Source organism: Desmodus rotundus, chromosome 4, assembly GCF_022682495.2.
Source record: "Desmodus rotundus isolate HL8 chromosome 4, HLdesRot8A.1, whole genome shotgun sequence".
Lineage (NCBI taxonomy): Eukaryota > Metazoa > Chordata > Mammalia > Chiroptera > Phyllostomidae > Desmodus > Desmodus rotundus.
In genome coordinates this window covers 29,445,200-29,469,859 of record NC_071390.1, presented here as the reverse complement: position 1 = coordinate 29,469,859, position 24,660 = coordinate 29,445,200, and the positions used below count along the sequence as shown (strand labels likewise).

Below are 24,660 nucleotides of genomic sequence, written 5' to 3'. Positions count from 1 at the left end.
TGACCGGTGAAGAACCTGAAAGTTGTGGGTGGTGATGCTTAGGTTTGAAAACAGGCATTCTGACACCGGAGCTCATCCCCATACTGCTCTGCAAACGTTCTCCTTGTCGTGACATCTAGAGTTGGGATGGGCCTATGTGTGTTGGGATGGGAAAAAGAGATTGTTATATTTAAGAATGTTCAATTTTTCTTTTCAGTTGGCTATTCAGTTGTTGCCATCAATCACGTTGTTGAATTTAAAGAAAAGAAACAGGTAAAATATAATTTCCGAAGTTAATAATAACCAGTTTTTATAATTATTTTTTTATATTGGTAATGTGGAGCCTGCAGATAAACATATTCCTTGCAATTTTTTTAAATGCACTCTCTGTGCACTTTTTTTATTTTATAAGAGTTGAGTTGATACATTATTTGTATAAATGATAGTTCTTTGTATCGCTTCTCAGCCTCTTGACTAAGATCAAGTGTAGTATGTGTTCTTATCAGTTTAAACTAGACTTAAAAATTTTAACTAGACTTTCACAAAAAATGATAGTTTTTTTGTGAAGTACTAGGGCTTGCTGTGAGGATTCTTAAAGTTAATTAAGTCACTTTCAATAAAGTCACTTTTTTAAAAAGTGCATTGTTAGTGACCGACTGTGATCACAATATTCAAGTTTTTTAATTGTCATGGATTCATTAACTAATTGACTTCCCTAGTAGACATACTAGCGAATATGTATTTCTCTTTAGGTCATACAGATTTGGACCTCACAGGTTATTTCAGTCTAAAAACTGCTTTTTATCCCTCCTGTCCATTTATACTCACAGCTGCTTCCCTGCTTTTCAGCTTTCTTCCTGTATTTTTTAAAGAAAAAAAAAGCTAGTTTAGTGCCTCTGAATACTAGAAATTAGCTTCCTTTCTTTTAAAGAAAAAATTATCCTTCCTGCAAACCCCTAGTACGTTTTCCATTATTCCTTGCCCCATGAACATGTACAATCTGGAGTGACTGTTGGTTGTTTGTTGTAGGAAATCGAAAAACCAGTAGCCATTTCAGAACTCTTTACAACTTTGCCAATCATACAGGTAGGTGTTTTGTTGTTTGAGAAGCATAATATCTATTCGTGCAATGCAGACACACCCAAAGGTGTGTATGGTCCTCTCCCCAGCTCTGCCCCATCCTCTGTCTCCCTAGTCTTGCCTTTTCATCAACACTCAGCCCTTCTGTGAAACCTTCTGTTACTGTTGATTCCACACTTCTGTGCTGATCTTCTTTCCTGAAGTCCTACAACCTGTAAATTATGATGTAGTTTAACATACATCTTTTATCCTACCTGTGTTACAAATTCCTTGAGAACGAAGACTAGGTTTTATGGACCTTTACTACCCCTGTTGCTGGTGTCTTTTAATGAATACTTCCACTGGTAAAGAGGAGAATCAGTCATTTGTATTTTATGCTTTTTTTTGATGGCATGTTTCTTATTATAGGGAAAATCAAAACCAATAAAAATTTTAACTAGACTGACCATTATTGTTTCGGATCCATCTCACTGCAATGTTTTGGTAAGTTAATTGTCTTTCTTCTCTCTTTTTGGACTTATAATTGTATTGGTTAATATTGAAAATTGTTGCTTTTCAACTTACCCCATTCTTATGCCCTCACCCCCAATACATGATACCTGCTTATTCTCCCTGTCCTTAGAATTCACGTAATGTAACAGAATCTCTCCTACTCATGACACATGTACAGGAATGCCACAAGATAGGAGTCCTTTGGCAACTATTAGTCATTGAACTCACGTGACCAGACATAAAGTGGGTGCTAGGGATATTGCTGTGAATAATACAGGCACAGTCCTTTTAAATCTGTGAGGGATATCTAAAAAGATGGAGGGAGTAAATAAAGGGTGTTCTGGCAGCCAGTCCGAGGAGGCTGATGTTCAAGGTGGGACACCAGCAGAATCAGTAAGTGTTATACAGGTGCTGAGTGGGGGAGAGATTGTTCCACTAGCCGGAATGGATTATGCAAAGGTCCTGAAGCCAGGGAAAACATGGTGTGTTCTGGGAAACGAAACACCACCACCGGGGATGAGCCTTCTGAGCTTCCTAACCTGGGATGACGTTAGGGAGGTGGGTCTGGGTAAGCGGTTGGCAGCCCTTAAACATCTTAGTCAAGGGAGGTTTTATCATAGAGAATGGATCAGAGGGGTCAAGGAGGGGATCTGAGAGCCCTCCAGGTGGGAGGATGGACAGGATTTGATGGCTGATTGGATATAGGATGGTGACTCCCTGGCGAGGCCTGAGCGTCCAGGTAGGTAGATGGTAGTACCATTTCCTGAGATGGGGCAGAAGTAGATTTGAGGGCATGGCGTTTGGGACAGGATGGGTTATTGTAAACGTTCCAGTGGAGCCTATCAAATGGCAGTTGGGAAGAAAGGCGTGGCCCTCAGAAGAGCAATCCTGACCAAAGACAATGGCTTGGAAGTGGTCGCCCTATAGAGAATGGCAAGGGAGTGGATGAGACTCCCTGGTCCAAGTGTGAGTGTGCCGTGAGCAGAGAAGGTCTAGGACAGAGTCCTGAGGAATCTCAGCATTCAGTGGTAGAGGGGACAAGCTAGGGTTAGAGGCCAAGGAGGGGCTTTCTGAGAAGGAGGACAACTCGGACCATGAAAGGGAGAAATGGGAAAGGGTCAGAAGCATCAATGCGCCTGAGTAGTCACGCAGGAGAAAGGCTAAAAAACTCCTGTTCGATCCATTGACAGGAAGGCCATTGGTTACTGTAGCAAAACCATTTTTAGGGAAGTTATAGGGATGTGAGAAGATGCAGTCAGTGTGTGCTGCTGACTGTGCTTGAGAACTTGGACTTCGGGGAGCAGAAGGCATAAGGAGGTTGGTGGATGAGAACCTGCTGTATGGATTTTGTTTGTGAGATGGGAGAGACGTGACTGTCTGCTGCTGGTGAGAAGGATCTAGGAGGGAACAGAGCAGGTGAGATCCCTGGGAAGGTGAGCTGCTTTATCTTCAGCTAGAATAGACTCCTCTACCACAGAACAGGAGTTATCAAGGAAAGGCTAGCCTCCTTTATAACAATTGGCATTGCTAAATTTATAACCAGTTTTGGTATTTTATACCAAAGCCAGTTTTGCTATTTTATACATCTGCAAGGCAGCTATATTTTTGATTTTGTAGGTGCAGGTAGACATAAACAGAACTGATTTTTTTGCCCCCTTTCCCAAGTGGGAGCGGGCGAGCAGAGGGCAGAGAAGCCTGGCTCCCGGTCTTCCTTGAAACCTGGACCCTGCCCTACCTCAGTGCGGGTCCACCCAGCAGGTCTTCTTACCTGCTTAAACAACACCTGCTGCTGCTTTTAAATGCTCCTCTTTCCTTCTCTACTTTGTATTATGACTTTTCTTTTACAAAATAAGAGGTTCTAAACATTTAGAAAGTCCCAACAAGCAAAGAAGAAATATCACATAATCCATCATTCAGAGATTGTACATTTGAAGATATATTTTTCCAGTGTTTTCACGTCCATACACATACAATATAAGTTTGAAATTATCTTTTTTAAACAGTAACTCTATTTTTAACTGATCCATTTCTCTCTCTCTGTCCTTGGGTTCCTGGGTATTTTCCTGCACATCCAGAAGTTTAATTTCTATTTAACAGTATTCTTATCGTGAACCTAATTGCCTCACACTGGGTCAAGTGTATTTCTTGTCTCACAACAAAATGGTAAATTGATTGAAGGGCAGACACACGCCTTAAATGAAGTTGTACCGCGGGCGTCCTGCGCACAGCGGGTACTCCATCAACGGGTGGCAGGCTCCTCCACTAGCTCGTAAAAGCAAGGGCTGTCTAATTTGATCGTTGTATTTCAAACACAATGTTGGATATGTTGGGTTGGCCAAAAAGCTTGTTTAGTTTCCCTAAGATGGCTCTAGTAGTGCTTAGTTGTCTTTAACTTCATTTGAAACAGTTCTGTTAGATTGTATCGTGACAGCTGTCATATCAGTGTGCATTTTTTTAAAAAGTCATGCAGCCGTTTAAATGTTGAAGATGGAAGAAGATACGCAACATTTTCAGCATATAATGCATTATTATTTCAGGAAAGGTAAAAACACAACTGAAACACAAAGATTTGTGCAGTATATGGAGAAAGTATTGTGACTATTTGGACATGTTAGAAGTGCTTTGTGAAGTTTCTTGGTACTGTTGACATTTTGGCCAAATAATTCTGTGCTGTGGGGCTGTCTTGTGCATTGGAAGATGTTTAGCAGCACCCCTGGCCTCTACCCACTGGAAGCCAATAGTGGGAGATAACCGACATGCTCAAAATATCCAAACCAATAAAGTTATTGGTGAAAGTGAAAAATGGTCTTTTACTTTACAGAAAACACTGAACAGACTTTTTGGCCAACCCAATACATACAGTTAAAGTGTAACTAGGAAGGCAGGTGGAAGATTGGTGGGATGGATGTTGGTATCTTAGAAGGTCTCTACTAACATACAAAGCAAAGCAAAAATGTCAGGGGCGTATTAGGTGTGCAGCCAGACCACGAGGCAGAGTTCCATGTGTATTGTTTTTTTACTGTATGATAACATTCTTTTTATATTATTAGCGAGCAACTTCTTCGAGGGTCCGGCTGTACGATATTGTTGCAGTTTTTCCAAAGACAGAAAAACTTTTTCATGTAAGTAACAGATTAAGTAAAAGAAGATAGTGTTTATTATTTTATAAAAGAAGTCTGGTTATTATCCCTTTGTAGGTGATCTGTTTTTCCCTCTGTGGAAACTTCTAGGATTTTCCATACCCGATTCTGGAACTTCACTGGGGTGTGTAGTTGGCATGTGTTGTGTCGTTTTGTCTTGTTCATCCTGCGAGGCATTTGATGGGCTCACATTTGGACAGCCCATCAGATTTTCTTCTGTTTCTTTGTTTCTTCTGCTTCATTCATTCTTTCGTTCATCCATTTATTCATTCATCGGAAACTTCCGTTAGTAAATGTTGGTCTTTCTCTTTGTAGTTCTAAAATCACTTCTATTTCTGCTGTATGTTGCTGCCGTTTGGGGAAGAAAGGTCTGAGGTTGTGCAAGGCATGAGAGCCCCTCTGACCTTGCTCCTTTGCGCGCTCTGTGGTGTGGCCCATGTGCTAGCGTGATCATGTCAGCCATCAGTCTTCCAGAAACACTCCCCAGTCACCGTCTGCTGATACTCTCCCCTGTCCTGAACTGAGAGCTTTTATGGATCTATTTCCTTTTGCACTTTTAAAATTGCCATTTCTGTGATTTTTTTCAGGAGGGAAAGTTACATAACAGGTATGCTCAGTTTTGTCAACTTGAGCCAGAACATACAGGAGATATTAAATGATTACAGAAAAGGGAAAAAAATCAGCGGTAATACAGTTTTTCAGGAATATGTTTTACATTGTAAAATGAGATATAGATACTTTTAGAAAGTTCTAAATGTTGTCTTTAGGTTCGAAAAATTATCTATCTGCAAAAATTATATCCAACACTGGGATATTGTGGGGAAAGAAGGACAGGTCTTTGAAAGTTTAAATTTTACAGCACAGTTTGCTTTTAAACAAAATCTGTTCTAAAGTTAAGGAAGATACTTGCCTAGGCTGATCCAGTAGATGGAGCTGCGGACAAAGGAGACTGGCGTGTGGTAAATCTAGTTTTCCGGGCAGCCAGTGAATGCCTAAGCCAACAACAAATTGACATCGCCCTCCCCCTTCCTCCCTCTCATCTCTAGAGATCAATTCTTAGTTGTTTGTATTATTGCAGGGAAACAGCACAACTTTTCTATGAATAACTTTCTTTGTGCTGACTCCTTTCATAAAATGTTCGACTATAGTAATTTTCAGTTTTGTTTCAGAAAAAGGGGTCAGTTGAAGGGAATGGTTCTCATTCATCAGAGACCCCTGTGGAAGTTTTTAAAATCAGGGCTGTTCAGCCCCCACCACTGGAGATTCTGATCCACGAGCTTTGGAATTGAGTCGGGTTAGTTATCTGTTTCAGATTCCGCAGGAGATTCCGGTTCATTGAGGGCACCATGGTGTAGAGCTAGAGGACTGTGGGTAGTTTACAAATCTGTCAAATAGAAACTTAGCTGTGTTATTAAATAGCGACTCCGTTTTGCTGTACAGTAAAAGTTGGTAACATACCCAGTGTTTGTTGTACTGCATTTTTTTCAAAATCGATTTAGAAGATTTAACTTACATTTCCGTGGCATTTACTGGTGATTAGAGGAACAAACAGAACCTTTAAAACATGACGTTATGGCTGGAAGACACACATTTATATCATCTTCCAAAGACTTTCACATGTTTTTTACCTTTAATACAACAAATCTGAGGGATCATTGGGACACACATTTGTTACTCTCCCCATTTTGTAGGAGAGAAAACTGGGGCTCAGGCTAAGTGATTTGCTCTAAATCTCAGCTAAGTGATTTGCTCTAAATCTCAATTTCAGGTAGTGTGTCGTAGAGCTAGGACTCTTGGGTTTTAGAACACATTGTGACTCCATATAGTGATTGCATCTTAGTTCTTTATTTTATTACTTGTTTTTCTCAGACTATTAAAGAATGAATTTAAAAGCATGAACATATGCTTGATGATGGTGAGTGAAACAAGTAATCTGGAAGAAGGAAGAAAGCTATAAATAATTCACATAGTATTTGTTTAAAATTGATTATACAGATAAACTCAAAACGTTACATAAAACAGTTTTTAAAATTGGAACAAATTCCTCTTCTCTGTCCAAATCTTACCTATTCTCTAAGACACAGTTGAAGTTCCCACTCTCCCTGTTTTCTATAGAAAATCAATTTAAATAAAGCCTTTTGTAGTATATCATGGGCTAGAATCAGGTCAAATGCAAGCCGTTTATTGTTTAAGAGGTTATATTCTGTAATTGATTCCATTTGTTTGGTTTGAAAGTTGATTAATTTAGCAGGTATCCCTCTAGATACAATATTCTAAAACCAAGTTAGGTCTCTAAGATGAGTCATAAAAGCACACACACACACATATGTTATCAATTAGTGGGATAAAATCTAACCACCTTAAATAGCATTGTTTCCATGGGAAATAACATACTCTTTTTCACTAGGCGTATCTGGAAGATGTCTCATAGATAAACCCTTCCTCTGCATAGCTATCCCAGGGAATAAGGCAAAGATGAAAGATTGTGAGGGGAGTCCATTGGACAGAGCTTCTTGGGATGGTGGAGGGGGGAGTGGGCTGTGGCAGAGGGTTACAGAGAAACTCCAGGAGCTTCCGAATTAGTTATTCCCATTTAAGGTTTAAAGTTGGTTGGAGCATCGTCCTGCTATGCCAAGGTGGCAGGTTTAGTCTCCGGTCAGGGCGCATAGAAAAAGCCACCAATGAATGCATAAGTGAAACAGTAAATCGATGTTTCTTTCTCTCTCTCTACACTCCCCCCTTCCTCTCTATCTCTAAAAATCAATAAATAAAATTTTAAAAAAAGAAAGTGACTGGACAGGGTGAGGTGAACTCACGTTACTTAGTCCAGTGGTCTCCAAATGACTCACATTGTGCACCCTATCCATTCAAAAAAAACATTGAAGCCACGTCTCCGATATATGTGTGTTTATTTTCTTATAAATTATTTACGTATTTTATTATAACAGCGTGCTTTAAATACACACGTACACATATAAAACAAGTTTTAAGAGAATGAATTTAAAAAATAAATAGAAATAGAGGTTCTGTTTGCTTCCTGACTCCAAGCCACGCCTACTACCTTTTAAGAGCACTGCTGCAGGGTGCGCTGCCAGTGCCGGAGGCTCTCAGGAAAGGGGGTGTTTTTGGGGGCAGTGCTTTTGGCTCTGTCTGGGGTATTCATTTAAATGCAGGTGATCAGACTCTGCTTTTGAATTTATCACAAGGAGTGAGGCCTGGTACTCCCCATTTTTAATAAATTTTTCAGGGGATTTTTTTCATACACGTTAGGTTAAGGGGTGCTGTTTATGGGCATCTCTCTTCTCCCAGGGTGAGTCTAACTCTCCCTTGCGGAATAGTTATCATAGTATACCAAGATGTGTTAGCCTGACATCCATGAAGGGAATTGGGGAGGACTGTGAACCCCTACCTTCCTCTTCCCCTTGTTTTATAAACTCAGAATAAATGAGTATACGTGTGCATTTTTGAGAGTACTCTCTTCTTGAATCCTCATAGGAAACCTTTGCCAAAAAAAAAGTTAGAAACAACTGATATAAATTCATATACAACCTGCCAAAACCACAATAATAAGATTCTTAACCATCAATATATTTGGACATATTTAATCTTTTTTAATGATTTAGAAAGTATTTCATTATACTGTGAACAATGCCCTTATTTCATAATTTTTCTAAGTGTAAATCAGGTGAATGTTTAGATTAATAGAAAGCCAAATAACAGAAGAATTCAGACAGACATTTTAAGTTTGAGGTGTTAGAGGGAGCCAAGTGGACCTGCCCTTTGTTACTGAGTTTATTACGATGCATGTACTAACCCAACACGGGATATTTTTTAATTAGCCAGTTCTATAGAACGGGAAAAAAGGACCAATATATTAGTAAAAAGTAGCCTCATTTTAGTTTTCATCTGGGGAATAATGTTTCGCAGGCTTTAAAAAAAATGAATCAGCTTTTTTAATGAAAAATAGTTTCTGTTTATGATAATAACTTCAAACAGTATAAATAGGTAAGCATTGAAAAGTACACTTTCCTTCCACCTAAACTCCCTGTCCCTTTTCTCCAGAGGCAACCACTGCTAACAGATCTGTGTATCTTTCAGAAATATTTTTTACCTAGTCATTGCTTCCTTCATTCTCACCCCCACCCTCCCTCCTTCCTTCTGTTGTAACACCGTGCTTTTTTCCCCCTAAGGGTACATCTTGGAGATGGCTCCCTGTTGTCAGTCAGAGATAGGCCTCATTCCCCTTTGGGAGTCAGCATATTCCACTGTATGAAGGGACTATGATTTAAGTAAAATTGGCGTGTTTAGTTGTGTCTAGGCTTTTGGGATTGGGATTTGCAGTGACTGTCATTGTACTAATAACCTTGAGCATTTGCAGGTTATAGAGCTACAGAATCTATTTCTAGAGCATATAGGATACTTTCCTGTAGGTGAAGATGATGGTGTATGCACTTAAAACTTTGATGCCTCTTGGTAAAGTACTTTTTAAGACTGCTGACTTAAGGATCCTGGGAATGGCTGTTTGTTCATTCTTAGGTCAGCAGTGTGTTCCTGAACTTTCTGATCTTTGCCATTCTGATAGTTACAGAATGGGGAACAGAAGCTGATCTTGTATTATCCGCTATTCAGAGCTTTTCTTCATCCATTCTTACTAAATTTTCAATGACTTTTATGAGTTGGACAGCTGTAGCAGTTGGGATGGGGCAGATTCTTTATAAGCCAAGTGTTTTTGCCAAAACAGGATTACTTCCCAGGCTTACTAGGTTACTAGGATTCTCTTAAAGCCAGGGAACCTGTGGTGGGGTAGGAATGACCAAAGTGGGGATTCTGAAGAAATCCCTTCATTACCCCCTCTTTACCTCTCTGCCTTGCTCCATCCTTTACCTTGGTCCGTGCCACTGATGTTGGTTTGTCAGCGTAGCCACTTGGCAGCTTGAATTTGTTCATCGATTCTGTATGTCCAAGTATTGCCAGTATGTCTTATTTTTAATACAGTACAAAATAGCCAATTCTTTTTATCGCTGTAAATCAAATAATGGCAAAATCCAGGCCAGGTATGCATCTTCTAGCAGTGTCTTTTGGCCTGAACTCTTAAGCTAGTAACCTTCCCCCTAATTTATTTTCCTTCCTTGGTTTTCCTTTTATCCTGAATCCCTTATCTGTTTATTTTATCCTGCATGCAGTTTTTGTAAGCAGTTTCAAATCTCTTTTTGGATGTAAATGCAGAGTATTAATCAACAAGTGATAGCAAAAATTAGAACAAAGGAAAGGGAAATGAAAAGCTGAAAAATGCATTCAGTATCATCTGATTTTTAACAGCTCTGTTTTGACCATTTATGTGGATTGTTTTTGTTAGTGTTTGAACAGAAGCGCATTGGTCGGGTCACGCTAATGTTTCTCCAGCCACTCGAATAGCCTGGGAAGTACCACAGGCCCGGGACAGCTCATAGCACAGAAACGGATGGTTTGTGGGGCAAGTGGGGCATTTGGCTTGTCTTTGTCTTGGATTTCAGAGGGTCAGTTTCCCCTTTCTAGAACAGTCTAATCTTCCACAAACCAAGCTGCCTGTCTTAGCACTCCATCCTTGTGTAGCAGACTATGAGTAAAAGGATCTCTGGGCCCTGTCTGGTGAGAAGGTCTGTGGACGCGTGACACTGCTTCAGCTGGGTTAGAGTTAAACCACTCAAGCCAAACCTGAAAGAATTGCTAACCATCGACTTTGTATTTCAACACAGAATCATCCTAACACCTTCGGAGTGAACAATATCTATTTATATTTCTTTATATCAGGATTGACATTAATTCCCATTCTTTTTTTTTCTAATACTAAAAGAATCCCATTCTTAGCATGTACCAATTTTCCTTTTGGCTTCCCCCCTCGCCTCACCTGTTTTTAATGTCTGAACTTATTTATTCGTTACTCTTAGAAAATCTCATTTTTGACTGGCTCAGACTTAGAGGTAGAAGCTCTCAGTGAGGAGAGCTATGTCTCTCAGCAGTGTGTTCCTGGCAGTGTTCTTTGGCCTCCTTCATTCTCTCAGCCAAAAGTTTAGCATATTTTGCAGCCTCTCCCTTCTTTTTCTTAGTACGTCGTTTCTTCAGAGTACTACAGCAAGGTGTGTATTCGGGACGCGTGGAGTAACAAGACACTGGGTCTTGGGTGCTTTGGTCCAAGTTTTCTTACCTTCTTTATTTAGGTGCTTTCTCACAGCCTATCGGTACACATTGTCTTCTTTTGAGAGATTGGAAAGTTTGTGGATTCTGCCAGCTGTTTTGTGCCCTGGGTGTCAAGGCACAGTAGTATCAGTGAGACCAGGAATGTCTTTCTCCCCTTTTCTTACAATGACGAAGTTGGGAAAACTAAGCTTGGCATGTACCCTGCAACCCCGAACAGATTTGCACTTTCTAGTCTATAACAGGAATGTCCCTTACTCAGGAGCAGGTGGGCACAGCCATGGCTCAGGACACCTGCTTCATGGGGAAACCACCTTTGTCATTTCCTCCACTGGTTCGAACCACGTACCCCTCCCATTTTCCCCCCAGAGCAGCAGCAGCAGCTTCTGTGGCCATATGCTGCTCATGAAAGGTGGAAATTTGCATTCGTCGTCCACTTCAGTGACTTCCTGGCAGCCAGTGTTGGGGAAAGAGATGTTCAGCTGCATCCTGAAGCAGCCAGCCACCTCCGAGGAGCCATGAAAAAGAGCTTACTTTTTTCTCTGTTTGACAGGTTGCTTGTACACATTTAGATGTGGACTTAGTCTGTATAACTGTAACAGAAAAACTACCATTTTACTTCAGAAGACCGCCTATTAGTGTGGTAAGTGTTATTGTTACTCTTCCCTTTCTATACTCGAATCTGTAGAGACTTCTATTAACAAGCTGGACGAGGCGCAGAAGAAACCAGTGTTCTTAGACCAAAACAAAACAAAACAAACAAAAAAAACAAAGGCTAGGTAATAAATAAGCATTTTTAAAAAGAGGATTTTACTTTGGTAAACTGACTAAAAGGGGAAGGAGAGTTTAAAATAAAAAAAAATTCAGTAAATTATGGAGCTGTTTTTGAAGGACCTTACAAATCAAAATTTATGAAGGATATTTCTTAGAAGGAAAGCTAACAGTGTTGGGCCCTTATAGGCTGCACATGGAACCTTAAGGGGACAGAGCAGTTAAGAAAGAAGGGGAAGGAAAAAAATGTATCTTGAGGTACCAGTGAGCTGGAGTAGGGGGTGGACAGGAGGGAGCAGGGCCTGGAAAGCAGAGCAGGCGTGGTCCGTGCAAAGCAAGCATCTGCACTGAAGCGCGCTGCTGTGTACAGAAGCCCCGTAATCTGTAATCTGAGGGGGAGTCGTGCATGCAGGGCACTTCGTGTTCCTCCTCCTGCTGCAGCGTCTTCTCATTGCCTTTCTGTTCACTGTGCCTCGTTTCCGCTACCCTTCCTCCTTCATCCATCATGCCTCCTTGTAAGCCTTATTCCATCACAAAGGTGCTATTTCACTTCACTAGCAGTAAGGTCAACACAGACAAAAACTGTTTGCATTAGCAGCCAGATCCTTGGAAGGGGTAGGATGCTGTTTCAAAAGAGAGGTTTCCAGAGCTCGGTCTCACAATCTCAGAAACTATTACGGAAGGAGACAAAGAGTTTAATAAACAGTCCAGATTATATACCTGATCCTGTCGGAACTGGAAAATTTCAAATGTATGTATTTTTTCAATATAGAGAACTCCCCTACTCTTTTGTCTCTGTAGAATCCAGCTTCCTCAAGTTGTTTTCCTGTCTCTGCTGCTAAGGAATGGGCTCGTTGCCAGGAATAGGGGGAGACAATGAGGAGAAAATTGATCTATATGGTGTGGAAAAATTGAATTCAGTGTGGAAAAATTTTAGTTGGCTTATGTTCTACCTCTAAAAATATGCTACCAAGACTGTACTTGAAAAGTCTCCAAAATATTAAAGTCATATATTTAAAGTGAATACTATAAAACAGCTCTTTTCTGATAAACAAGCAACATATAATGATATCGCTTAAGCTCAAATCATCATTTCCCCACGTTCTTGCCAGAACTTGTAAGTAAATAAGTAAACACTAAAGAGAAAAAGAAACTGAATCATCACATTTTAGAGTTGGGGATCTGTGTTGTTTAACAGCCCGTTATCAAATGTGGTCAAAGGAAGACGAGCAAGGATAAGCCACCGAGCTCTTCAGCCACGGGGCTGGGACAGTGCTGTGGATTCCCCGTCACCTGAGCTCTCTGCTGTGCCCAGCCACCCATGACAAAAGGCATAAACTTACTGGAGTACCCAAGGTCGTGACAGTCTCATTGGCCTCACAGTTTCTCTCCAGAAGTAGCAATCTGTGATGCCACAAGTTTACCAAGGCCTCACTAGCCTCAAACTGTCAATCCCGTTTCTAAGTGGCACCCCCTGGACTTAGCCAGTGCAGCAGCTCTGTAAATTGCTGTTAAACTTTTTTACCTTTCTCTTCAGTTTAATGAAGAAGGGTGTTTTCTAGATGGCTTTGCCTGAATCAGTCCACATACAGTACTGTGTCCTTGGTTAGGAGGATGTAGTAGCCTGTGACGCTAAGGCCACGCCCATAGAATGGACAGCAGCAAACGTAATTCCTATGTCCCACAGCAGTGGTAAGCTTCCCAGCAGCCGTTTTGATGAAGGCATTCAGTTGCTTTCTTAGGAATGTGCCCTTCTGTTCAACCCAGATTATGAGCTACTAGAGAGTACCAACTATGTCATGGTCCTCTTAATTATCCCACTATCTTGCTTATATTGGGTCCTCCCTAAAATATGTCCGTTGCATGAGTATCTGTCTAGCTTAGCATATCCATGTGCAGCTTGGGGAACCCAGCCAAACCCTCTGGTCCCGAGTCACTGGCAGGTTGTCAGTGTTGGGCCGGTGAGGGAAGTGGGGCACTGAGGTGGCATGAGGAGACAGCAGCACTCACACATCCCACCGCCCGATTCCATCTGTAAGCTCAGGAAGGCTGCTGCTGTTGGGTGATATTTTTGGCTTCATTTCCACATTTTTCAATTTAAGAATTCTGAAAAGTAAAAATTTGACAAGTGAGAGGGATACGAAGTATTTAACACAGTGTCCTCTTTTTAAAAAATCTGGTGTGAACATTTTACATATGTTGTTTAATAAAAACTAGATGATGGAGTGGAGGGAAAGGCTGCACAAGATTATTTTTAGTCTTTGTCTCATGTAGAAGGAGGCTGCCGTGTGAGTTAGTCAGAAAGAAGAGTCCTTACTAATTTATTCACCTAGTTCCCGTGTAAGAAGGAGGAAGCTGGAAACATACAATGAAAGGTGTCCAGCTGCTTGTTCAGGGTAAATAATAGTTTGCCCTGTATAACTAAGTATGTATTATTTGTAATCTAATCTGTTTACAGAGCTGTATGTCTACATTAATGCATGGGCATATATTCACCAGGAAAGCATAGAACATAGAGTGAATGTGGTTAACAATTCAGTCTTGGTCCTTGCCTGTTCCTTTGACCTTAAGGATAAACTTGTCTTTGGCCGTTAGAAGTTGATAGGTTGGCTTTATTAAGGATCCCTTTATTGGACACAAGAGAAAACAGCACAGATCTTAACCTGGCTAGCATTTGTGCTCCTTTCTTCCGTGGTGTTGAAAGCAGCAGAGTTAAGATAAGGAATTCATTAGCCTTTTACCTAGAAGGCAGAAGCTGGGTGAGAATGTCAGCTTAGAAGATTGGGACGATGGGTCGGGATGATGAAGGTGGGCAGATCATGCTAAAGCATTCCATTTGTGTAGTCTAGAGCTCTCGTCCCTTTTGTAATCTTCACATGCTGGGGGCGCCCTGATTTCAATGATGTGACTCCTTCTGAAGCCTCCTCCAAACCTCTTCTGGAGTCTAGAGCATGGGAATCACAACTTTATCATGTGATAGTTGGGTTTCTAAAAAATTGAATTTAACTCCTCTTCTTGGAAAGTCAAATGACTTCTACTGACTTAGCATGTATAGTTTGAGCCCTTTGACACCCGCGGCGGCACGGCAGTTCAGGACAGGGTAGGTGTGGACGGTCTCCTCCGCGCAGGTCATGGAACGGAGGCCGGGGAGTTTGTGAGCACACGGGTGCGCTTCCCTCTCTGCGACTGACTGGGGACTGTGCTCAGGCTGTGATTCTCGTCTGCTGTCACACCCCGCCACGGGGAAATGCTGTTTAAGATTACTTTACAGCAGAGCTCTTTATTAAGCACACAATAATTTCATATTTTAAAATACAATCTTTATGGATTCAGGTTTTCAGAATTTTTTTAAGCAGTACACACCTTTACTTGCCCTTTGATTTTTTTCAGTGTTATTGCCACTCAACAGTGACTTCGAGTATGTTGAGTCATTTTCACTGATTGTATGTGTTCTGCTCTCTTTTTGATGGTTTTCCCCCAGCACTCCTTAAACCCTGACCCGCTTCTGTCTTCATGGTCTAGTTCCCCACTGACGGATGTCCAGTAAATGGGGTCTGAAGCAGGCGTTGCTCCGGGAATCACGCCATATGTACTTGATTGGGTGTGCGTGCTCTGTAAACTTTACTTTTTATCACACGTGCTGTGAACCGAAATGTGTTAATAAGTACGTCATTGATCAAGTGCCCGGCCCAACGCCAGCAAACTCGCCAGCATTGAACAGTTGTGAAGGAAGGAAGGGAGAGAAGAAATCGCCAGAAACAAAGTTAAAAGATGAATGACAGACTGGTGGAAAGGTTTTTACTTATATCATAGACAAAGAGGCTAATCTCCTTAATAGATAAAGAGTTCCTAGATATTAAAAAGTTAAATTTTTTTTAAAAAGATGGATTAAGTATATGAAAAAGACATTTCACAGGAAATACAAATGGCCCTTAAACACAAAAAGATGCTTAAAATTCATTATAATAGAAGAAATTCACACTAAAATCACCTGCCTGATGGGCGTGACACGCCGGGAAGTCTGTGGGAAAGCGGGCTTTCTCACGCACTGAGTGTGGTGTGAATTGAAACAGTCTTCGCGGGGGAGTGCGTGATTTGGTAACAGCTGTCAAAGTTACAGATGCTTTACCCTCCAGCCTAGTGTATTAATAATAAAGTGTCACAAAATGAGTGGCTTCATTAAACAGAAATTTATCATCTCACAGTTCTGGAAGCCAGAAGTCTGAAATCAGGATGTTATTAGCAGGGTAAATCGAATGAATTGGCCTGGCTTCTACCACTGTGGTCACACGCCACAGGTTCAAAAAAAGATAGCATGTTTTGCCCCAACTGGTGTAGCTCAGTGGGTTGGGCATTGTCCTGCAAACCAAAGGTCGCTGGTTTGATTCCCTCTCAGGGCACACACCTGGGTTGTGGGCCAGGCCCCGGTTGGGGTTGGGGGGGATGCGAGAGGCAACACATCACACATCAGTGTTCCTCTCCCTCTCTTTCTCCTCCCCTTCCCCTCTCTCTAAAATAAATAAATAACATTTTTTTAAGTGAAATACCAAATCTTAAAAAAAAAGATACCGTATTTCAATTTGTGTGGACAACAGTGTGGAAGCTAAGATTAACATATTTTAATGTAAAGCTTTCCCATGCTTTGATTTTTAATAAACTTTGGAAACCAGAAAACAATTTTTAAAAAAGATGTTAGCAGGGTCCTTCTCTCTCTGAAACCTGTAGTGGAATTCTCTGCCTCGCTTTTGTTGGTTTGCGGGCAATGTTTTGGGGGGGTCCTTGGTTTGCAACTGCCTAATTCTGATCTCCGCCTTTGTCTTCACCATGTGGTCTCCCTCCCGCTGTGTCTTCACATCGTCCTCATCTTACAAGAACTTCAGTCATACTGGATGAGGGGCCTAACCTAGTCCATGGAACCTCATCTCAACTAATTACATCTACCGTGACCCTATTTCCAAGTAAAGTCCCGTACTGAGGTGCTGAGGGCCAGCACTTCCGCATACCTTTTGTGGGGAGACACAATTCAACACGTAATACCCAGAAGTCCCACTTTAGTGTTTATTCTACCGATATGCGGTAACAACCCGAGGTCTGTCGGTTGGGGCTTGGTTAGACACATGCTATACCCGTCCAGCAGAACACTGTGCAAGTGGAAAACAATGCGGAAGTTACGATCTGACGGGGAAAACCCTTCAGGTCACAGCAGGAACGTAGCAGGCTACCTTTTGGGTTAAAAAAAAGAGAAAAAAATAATTATGTTCATATTTGCTTACATTTGAAGAAACTGGAAGAAGACACAAGAAATTAACAAAAGTGACTATAGGAAGTGGTGATAGGGCCCTTAGGAGCAGAGATACAAGTGAGACTTTTAATTGCTTTCTTATGTTCCTTGATTTGTGAATCATGTAACAAATTACCTGTCTAAAGAATGATACACCAAGGGTGTCATCCTTTGGATTCAATAAAGAACTAATTTTTATGAAATTAATAGGGAATTCACGTATTAGCCCAGTAATCAACTCCCTATTTTCTTTCTCTTTTCATTCTGTTGAGCTTTGGTTAGTTCTTGGAATTTTACCACCAATATCTCTTGATTCAAGTATCACACACCTGCCCTTGGTTTGTAGTATCGTTATGACTGTTATTTTTCATTAGTAAAGAAATCTCCCTGTTTCACCACCTTTGGTCAGAGAAGGGAACAAAAGCCAATCAGGCAGGCACTGTCATTCTCTGTGAAAAGGCTGCTAGGAACAATCATTTGATGAGTTAAGGCAATTTTCATTAAAATGGTCTTAGAAGCAGGAGCCAGGTAATGAGTCTGCATTGTATCTATCTAAAAATGTAAAGTGAAGTCTTGTGAAAGGGGTGTTCACAGCCTTCAGTAGTGCATTGCCTTTCATTTCTCTCTGTTTTCTCTTAGCAATTTTAAAGCAAACTCGATGAATGTACTATGATCAAGATCAGAACTTTTTTCCTTAAAAAATAATTAACCTGATAATTAATTTCCTTTTTCTCTCCCCTTCCCCCCTCCAAAAAAAAGGAATTTTATTTTATCTGGTCCCTGTGGGGCGTAGGGAGGCTGAAGTTTTAGATCGATTAAGAACACTCAGAGACGAGTCATCCAGTTCCGTGTGTGACCCCCACTTTTGTTTGCCCTCGTCCCCAGCCCACCACCGTGGGCTTCAGTTCAGCAACTAGAAGGATGAAGAAAAGAAAGATGGCAGCCTCTTTGGCTGATTAGTACTTTTGGTAAAAAAAAAATAGCTCGGGGGTAATTGAGAATATGGCTAAAGGAGGTGTTTTGGTTTGTCAGTGAATTTCAATTTGCCAAGTTCACCCTGATTTCTTTTCTGATGGATAATCCATAGTGAACAGCATTGTCACGTGACCTTTTTTCCATAAGCTACGACCTATTTACTTAGAATATAAATATACTAAGCACTTGTATAAATGAGTTGTGTGTTACCAAGACGTATTATACCAGCTCTCAAGAAGTGTCAAGCTAGGAAGAATGAAGTGTCCATTTAACTGTGGGATGAAGAGTATTATATAACCTGTATCATTCCCAGAAATAATCAACACAAGCTAAAGAATTAGAGTTGGGGGACAGTTCTCAGAAAAGAGGAGAGGGGAGGGTTACAGTGTGGAAAATAGCATGTAAATTCTAACTAAACTAGTATCAGATATGTAGGAAAACCCAATATAACATCTGGGAGCCTCAAGATAGCAAGAAACATTAAGGGCAGGGAAGGTTGCGGGGTGGAAAAAAGAAAATCTGTGTCCAGGAAGGGCGAGTAGGAGGAGACTGCTGGCTACACCTGCACTGAATCAAGGTGGGCTGCCAATTCTGGAGGAAGACAGGATTTTCCATTCCCTGTACACAGTCAGGGGTAGACCTCCAGGGCATACAGGTGGACTGGTGCAGCTCGTCCTCTGGGTAACAGAAGCTCATTTACCAGGCAGACTTGGACCGTACTACCTGGTCTGTGCCTGTTTCCTTCCTTGGTTCATTCAAAAGATCACTGTAGCAGAGTGACCGCCACAGCCTGTGTGATTATCACCTTCATGCTGAAGTCCTTCCCGCTGCTTTTAGAGTAATCCTGTCACCAGTTCTAAAGACCTGCACAGTTGACCCTTTCCATCTCTAGTCTCCACTTCCACCACAAGCCACCCCCCCTTATTCTCTCTTTAGACTCCACTTTTACCACAAGGCTCCCCCATATTCTCTCTTCCCCGGCCTATGACCTCTACTTGTTACCAGACTCTCTCAGCCCCAGAGCCTTTCCTCTACTCCTCCCTCCCTCTACGAGTGCTCCTCCCTTTACTGTTTAACTACTTAATTCCTTCCTCACCCAAGCCCAAACTTCTCCTTGGTAGCGCTTATCACAGTTGAAGTTTCTTAGAAGAGAGGAACCACGTCAGCTTTTTCTCAACGTCCCCATGCTTAGTTGGCTTGAAACATGTGTTGTGAATGGGTGAAGGGGAAAGCCGAGGGGGTTAGTGGTGGATTTCAGGCTTATTTTCACCACTTCCAGGACATTTTCTTACCTGTGGATACCTACCTATGCACAATGCCATAAATAAGAAAGAAGTTTCTTTTTTTCTTATGTAGAAGGCCAAGCACATGGTGAGCTAGGCAAAATTGTCAGGGCCCAGCTTTCTTCTCTCTTTTTTGCTGAGTATCCATGAGCCCAGTTTACAGTCAGGGGCTCTGTTAGTCCCAGAGGCAATTAGCAGTCTCTGCCATAATGCCGTATAAAGGTATTGTAAGGGTTAAATACATCCGTAAGACCCTTAGCACACTGCCTGGCACATAACACTCGACCAGGGCTATTTGTGTTCCTTCATTCAACATACCTGTCACAAACGATGCATCCAAGGGGCCTTCCCACCCCTATTCTTTGGAAATTTTTCATCTCTTCCTTTGTTTCTTCATTTTGGGGTCAAATTACTTAATTTGCTATGTTTTCAGACAGTTCACCCTAAGTATAGGGAGCACATCTCTGTTTTCGTTTTGATAGTTCATGTAATAACAGCCCTTTTGCCGTCCGCCCCCCCACCCCAGGACTGCGCTCTCCGTAGCCTCTCCGTGATCCCTGTCAGCCTCCCCACAGCTAAGATAAACTCTGTTAATCAAATAGAGCCACAGATCTGTTTTCTCCTGCGGATGGTGCTATTTGGGCCAAGTCCACCTTTGTTTAAGGCTGTGCTTTAACATGCAGGAGGTGGGCAGTGGGGGGTGAAGACGGAGGTGAGATGGAACTTTAATGAAAATAGAGTAGCACAGTGTGTGTTTATTCTTGACAGTTTATTTTCTTTATTTCCTGTGAAGGCAATTGACCGAGGCGTGTGCTTTGAACTGGTCTACAGCCCTGCCATCAAAGACTCCACAATGAGAAGGTACACAATTTCCAACGCCCTCAGTTTGATGCAGATCTGCAAAGGAAAGGTATGGTTTCATAATTTTAGGGTGCTTTTCAAATCTAGCAGTTTATTATTATTAATCCACTAGATTATCCAACTGATTCCTTTTCCTTAGAGCAGAAAGTTCTTAAGGCGCAGGAACAAATTCTCCCATTTCAGTGAGCTCTGCTAGTTTTACAGGGAAGAAAAATATTGAGAAGAATAATGTGGGGGCGGGGGGAGATGTGTTGAAAGCTTTTCTTTTAATAAGGAATTTGTACCTTAGCCACCATGAATAGTCTAGATAGTAATTGTTTGTCATCAGTGAGTTGAATTTAGATTGCATGACCTTTTCAACTAGTTTTTTTAAAGATTTTATTTATTTACTTTTAGAGGGGAAGGCAGGGAGAAAGAGAGGGAGAGAAACATCAATGTGCGAGAGATATATCCATCGGTTGCCTCTTGCACGCCCCCCGCTGGGGACCTGGCCCGCAACCCAAGACTGTGCCCTGACTGGGAATCAAACCAGCAACCTTTCGGTTCACAGGCCAGCACTCAGTCCACTAAACCACAGCAGCCAGGTCTCACCTAGTTTTTGAAACTAATCCATGTTTTCTAAGATCTGTGGGGAAGGCCTATTCTGCTTCTTGTAAGTTGCCTTTTGCTTGACATGAGGTCTTTTCTCTCTTTCACTTTAGTTACTGACCTTGTCGTAAAGGGAAGTTGGTATTTATAGAGCCTTGAATGTTAAAATGCGATTTCTGGTTATTTGTGTTACAGACTCATTTTTTTAAACATTTATCTGAGATTAATACTGATCACTTTCTATCTTGTAGAATGTAATTATATCTAGTGCTGCAGAAAGGGTAAGTCTGCCCCTAAGGACTTTGTTTTTGGGGGTTTTTTCCAAGCTATAAAACTGTGAGTTTCTAGGGGAAAAATTAAAATAGTAATATAATGAACATTATTGCATGTTTATAGTAAAAGTTTCTAGGGGAGAAATTAAAATAGTAATATAATGAACATTTATTGCATGTTTTCATTTATAACTGAATTTGCTCATTGTAATTGCTGAAGAGTAATATTTATCCCATTCTTTTAAGACTTTAAGTTTTGTTTATATAGTTTTTCATACTGTTCGAGAAGCTTTTTAAGGTTCTTTTATATTTTCAAAAACTAAAGAAAACAATCAAAATTACAAGGACTTAAATTTATGCAATTGACTTTTTTATATTTGGACACCTAATCATCCTATTAATTTACTTCAGGTGAAGTCTTGAAATGTTATCAATAACTTCTCTCATGCCTATTTTTTTGTTCATTTTATTTTAGCCTTTAGAAATAAGAGGACCATATGACATTGCGAACTTGTATCCTTTTCTGAGTAAGACGTTATTGAAATTTTCTTTCAGGAAATTTGGGATTCGAAATGATACACCTTAAGAAGATAGTTTTCTTAATATTTTACTATAAGTTTACCAATTAATAATTTCAAAAAGAAATTGCATCAGGTTATAGAGAGCTTCATCCTTTTGCTTTCCGGACCAAAGGTGAGGTAGAAAAAGGAGGACAAGAATGAGGGACTATATTTAAAAACCTTAGAGTTAAATGAGCGTCTTCTCCAATGCATGTTCCATTTGGGCCAGGGACTCCTGTCCCTGAAGATGCAGGGAAAGCATCTCTGTGAGTCGGGCCAGCGAGCTGGCATTGTCAGCTATGTTTGTGTTAGTCTTGTGTCCTTGGCTGACTCTAGGTTGAAATCCTTAGCGACCCCACAGAGGGCTGCTGTTTGGACTCTCTGAGAGTCAGGCCAAGGCTGCGGTGTCCACCAACTGCCGAGCTGCACTTCTCCACGGAGGTAAGCGAGTTCTTCCAATAAAAACACCGGATGGTCGGGGTAGGAGCCAATCATTTTTATCAGACGAGCCATATCTACTTTTATTATCCTGCCCTGTAGAGTTCCTTCAGGGTCATCTTGCCTCAACCTGTTTTAGCCATATCCGTCAGTGCTTTCTCATCCTTCACTTCAGGCTTTACTTCCTGTAGTTTGTGGAATGAATATAGATGGTGTTACAGAAATGAGTGCCGAGTCCATTCTTTCAAGCTCTGTGTGCATATCCCTGCCTGTATCTTGATGGGCTTCCACTTTTCCTGTCTCCTTCCTCCACTTCATAGGAGCGTGCTTTCCCTTCTAAAATCACTGTTTCACAGAGCTGAAGTGTTCACAATATATGTTATGCCATTTATCAAGTACACAAAAACAGCAAATGTATTGTAAAAACCCAACTAACAAACTCAAATTGTAACGTCTCACAATTATTATAACTTGTGATTCTTTTCTCATTTTTTGTTCACATGTTCAAGTTTGTGCAGACTATACATTTTTTACTCACATTTCATTTAAATATATCTTCCTCTTCACATTCATCCCACCACGTGAGGCCACTGAATGTCTTATTTCTCAAAAGATAAAACTTGAATTAGAAGTATAGGGTATGTCCAGACTATGGAGAGTGAAAATGAGGTTTATGTTTTTTTAATTTACATTTTTCTGTTTTTTCTTCATTCTCTTTAACATTTTTCCCGCTAGTGGTAGTTGGTCCAGAAGCAATTTACTTGACGTCAGAGAGATTTCAAGCTTCAGAATAGGTTGCTACCGGTACTTGGCATAGAGACACGAGCGAAGTGACCGAGGTCTTTGGTGCCGCGCCTGGATTTCCACTCGAGAATTGTTTGCTGTATTGACTTGCTATGAAGTAAATGATGTTGCTTTTGGTTTCAAAAGACTTAGTTTGAGATTGTGTAGGATATAGCCTAGTCCCCATCACATAAGCTCTGGGAATGACCAAGTTAATAGGTTTTTACCAAAATTTTCTTGAAATTAGGGAACAGTTTGGTCACACTTTGGTAGTGTTGCCATTATTTTGTCTATTTTAAATGAATGTAAGGAATCATCAAGAGTCTGGTTAACAAGTCATGTCCCGTGTAGAATAAAACAAGAATGGGAAACTTTTTTGTTTAGCTTTCTACTAATAAATTTTCTTAATATTTAATTGAGTATGCTATTACAGATGTATACAGGTGTACAGTGTATTTGCCCCCCTCCACCCTGCGCCCCCCACTCCCTCAGGCAGTCCCCACACCATTGCTCATGTCCATGGGTCATGTGTATAAGTTCTTTGGCTACTCCAGTTCCTATATTGTACTTTACACCCCGTGGTTATTCTGTAACTACCTGTTTGTACCTCTTAATCCCCTCACCTCTTCACCCATTCCCCCACAACCCTGTCCATCTGGCAACCGTTAAAATGCTCTTCGTTTCCATGATTCTGTCTCTGTTCTTGTTTGCTTGGTTTGTTTTTTAGATTCAGTTGTTGATAGATATCTATTTATTGCCATTTTATTGTTCATAGTTTTGATCATCTTTTCTTTGTATAGTTCCCTTTAACATTTCATGTAATAATGGTTTGGTGATGATGAATTCCTTTAGTTTATTTCTTGTCTGGGATGCTGTTTATCTGCCCTTCGATTATAAATGGTATCTTTTCTGGGTAGAGCAATCTTGGCTATAGATCCCTGCTTTTCATGATTGAATATTTCTTGCCAGTCCCTTCTAGCCTGCAAAGTTTCTTTTGAGAAATCAGCTGACAGTCTTATGGGAACCCGCTGTGGGTAACGAACTTCTTATCTCTTGCTGCTTTTAAGATTCTCTCTTTATCTTTAATCTTTGGCATGTGAATTATGGTGTGTCTTGGAGTGGGCCTCTGTGCATCCGTCTTGTTTGGGATTCTTTGTGCTTCCTGGACTTGCATGTCTATTTCCTTCACCAGATTAGGGAAGTTTACTTTCATTATTTTTTTCAAATAGATTTCCAATTTCTTGCTCTTTCTCTTCTCCTTTTGATACCCCAGTGATGAAGATGTTGGACCACTTGAAGTTGTCTCAGACTGCTTACACTATCCTCATTTTTTTTGGATTCTTTTTTTTCTTCTTGTTGTTCTGATTGGTTGTTTTTTGCTTCCTTATGTTCCAAATCATTGATTTGATTCTCAGCTTCATCTACTCTACTGTTGTTTCCCCGTAAATTGTTCTTTATTTCAGTTAGTTGTTTCTTTGTTTCTGACTGGATCTTTTTTATGCTGTTGAGGTCCTCACTGAGTTCCTTGAGCATCCTTATAACCAGTGTTTTGAACTCTGCATCTGACAGTTTGCTTATCTCCATTTTGTTGAGCTCTTTCTCTGGAGTTTTGATCTGTCCTTTCATTTGGGCCATATTTCTTTGTCTCTTTGTTTTGACAGCCTCCCTGTGTTTGTTTCTGTGTATTAGGTAGAGCTGCTATGACTCCCTGTCTTGGTAGCATGGTCTGATGTATTAGGTATCCTGTAGGACCAGTGGCACAGTGTCGCCTATCACCCAAGCTGAGTACTCGAGGTGCACCTTTTGTGTGGGCTGAGTACACCCTCCACTTGTAGTTGAAGCTTGATTGCTGTTGGCAGGTCAATGGGAGGGATTTACCCAGGCCAGCCAGCTGCAAGGACTGGCTGTGACCACTGACCACCAACCTCTGCACTCTTTGGAGGATCAGCTGTGCAGGGGCAGGGTGGTGGTGCTCTGACGTGG

The 24,660-nt window shown here is 41.0% G+C and overlaps 1 protein-coding gene and 1 non-coding gene across 2 annotated transcripts in view; both read left to right on the top strand.

Annotated features, from left to right (window-relative positions):
* Positions 1-24,660, top strand: part of RPP30 (ribonuclease P/MRP subunit p30) — a 33,162-nt gene that overhangs the window by 2,511 nt on the left and 5,991 nt on the right. Inside the window, exons 2-10 of the mRNA XM_024563419.3 lie at positions 197-252; positions 1,009-1,065; positions 1,468-1,542; positions 4,602-4,673; positions 11,419-11,508; positions 19,969-20,085; positions 20,876-20,905; positions 21,372-21,409; positions 21,818-21,897. Of these exons, the coding sequence (XP_024419187.2) occupies positions 197-252; positions 1,009-1,065; positions 1,468-1,542; positions 4,602-4,673; positions 11,419-11,508; positions 19,969-20,085; positions 20,876-20,905; positions 21,372-21,409; positions 21,818-21,897 (615 nt within the window). The remainder of the gene's footprint in view (positions 1-196; positions 253-1,008; positions 1,066-1,467; positions 1,543-4,601; positions 4,674-11,418; positions 11,509-19,968; positions 20,086-20,875; positions 20,906-21,371; positions 21,410-21,817; positions 21,898-24,660) is intronic.
* On the top strand, positions 434-620 carry LOC112307417 (U2 spliceosomal RNA). The gene has a single exon (XR_008426784.1). It is a non-coding gene; the product is annotated as a U2 spliceosomal RNA (small nuclear RNA).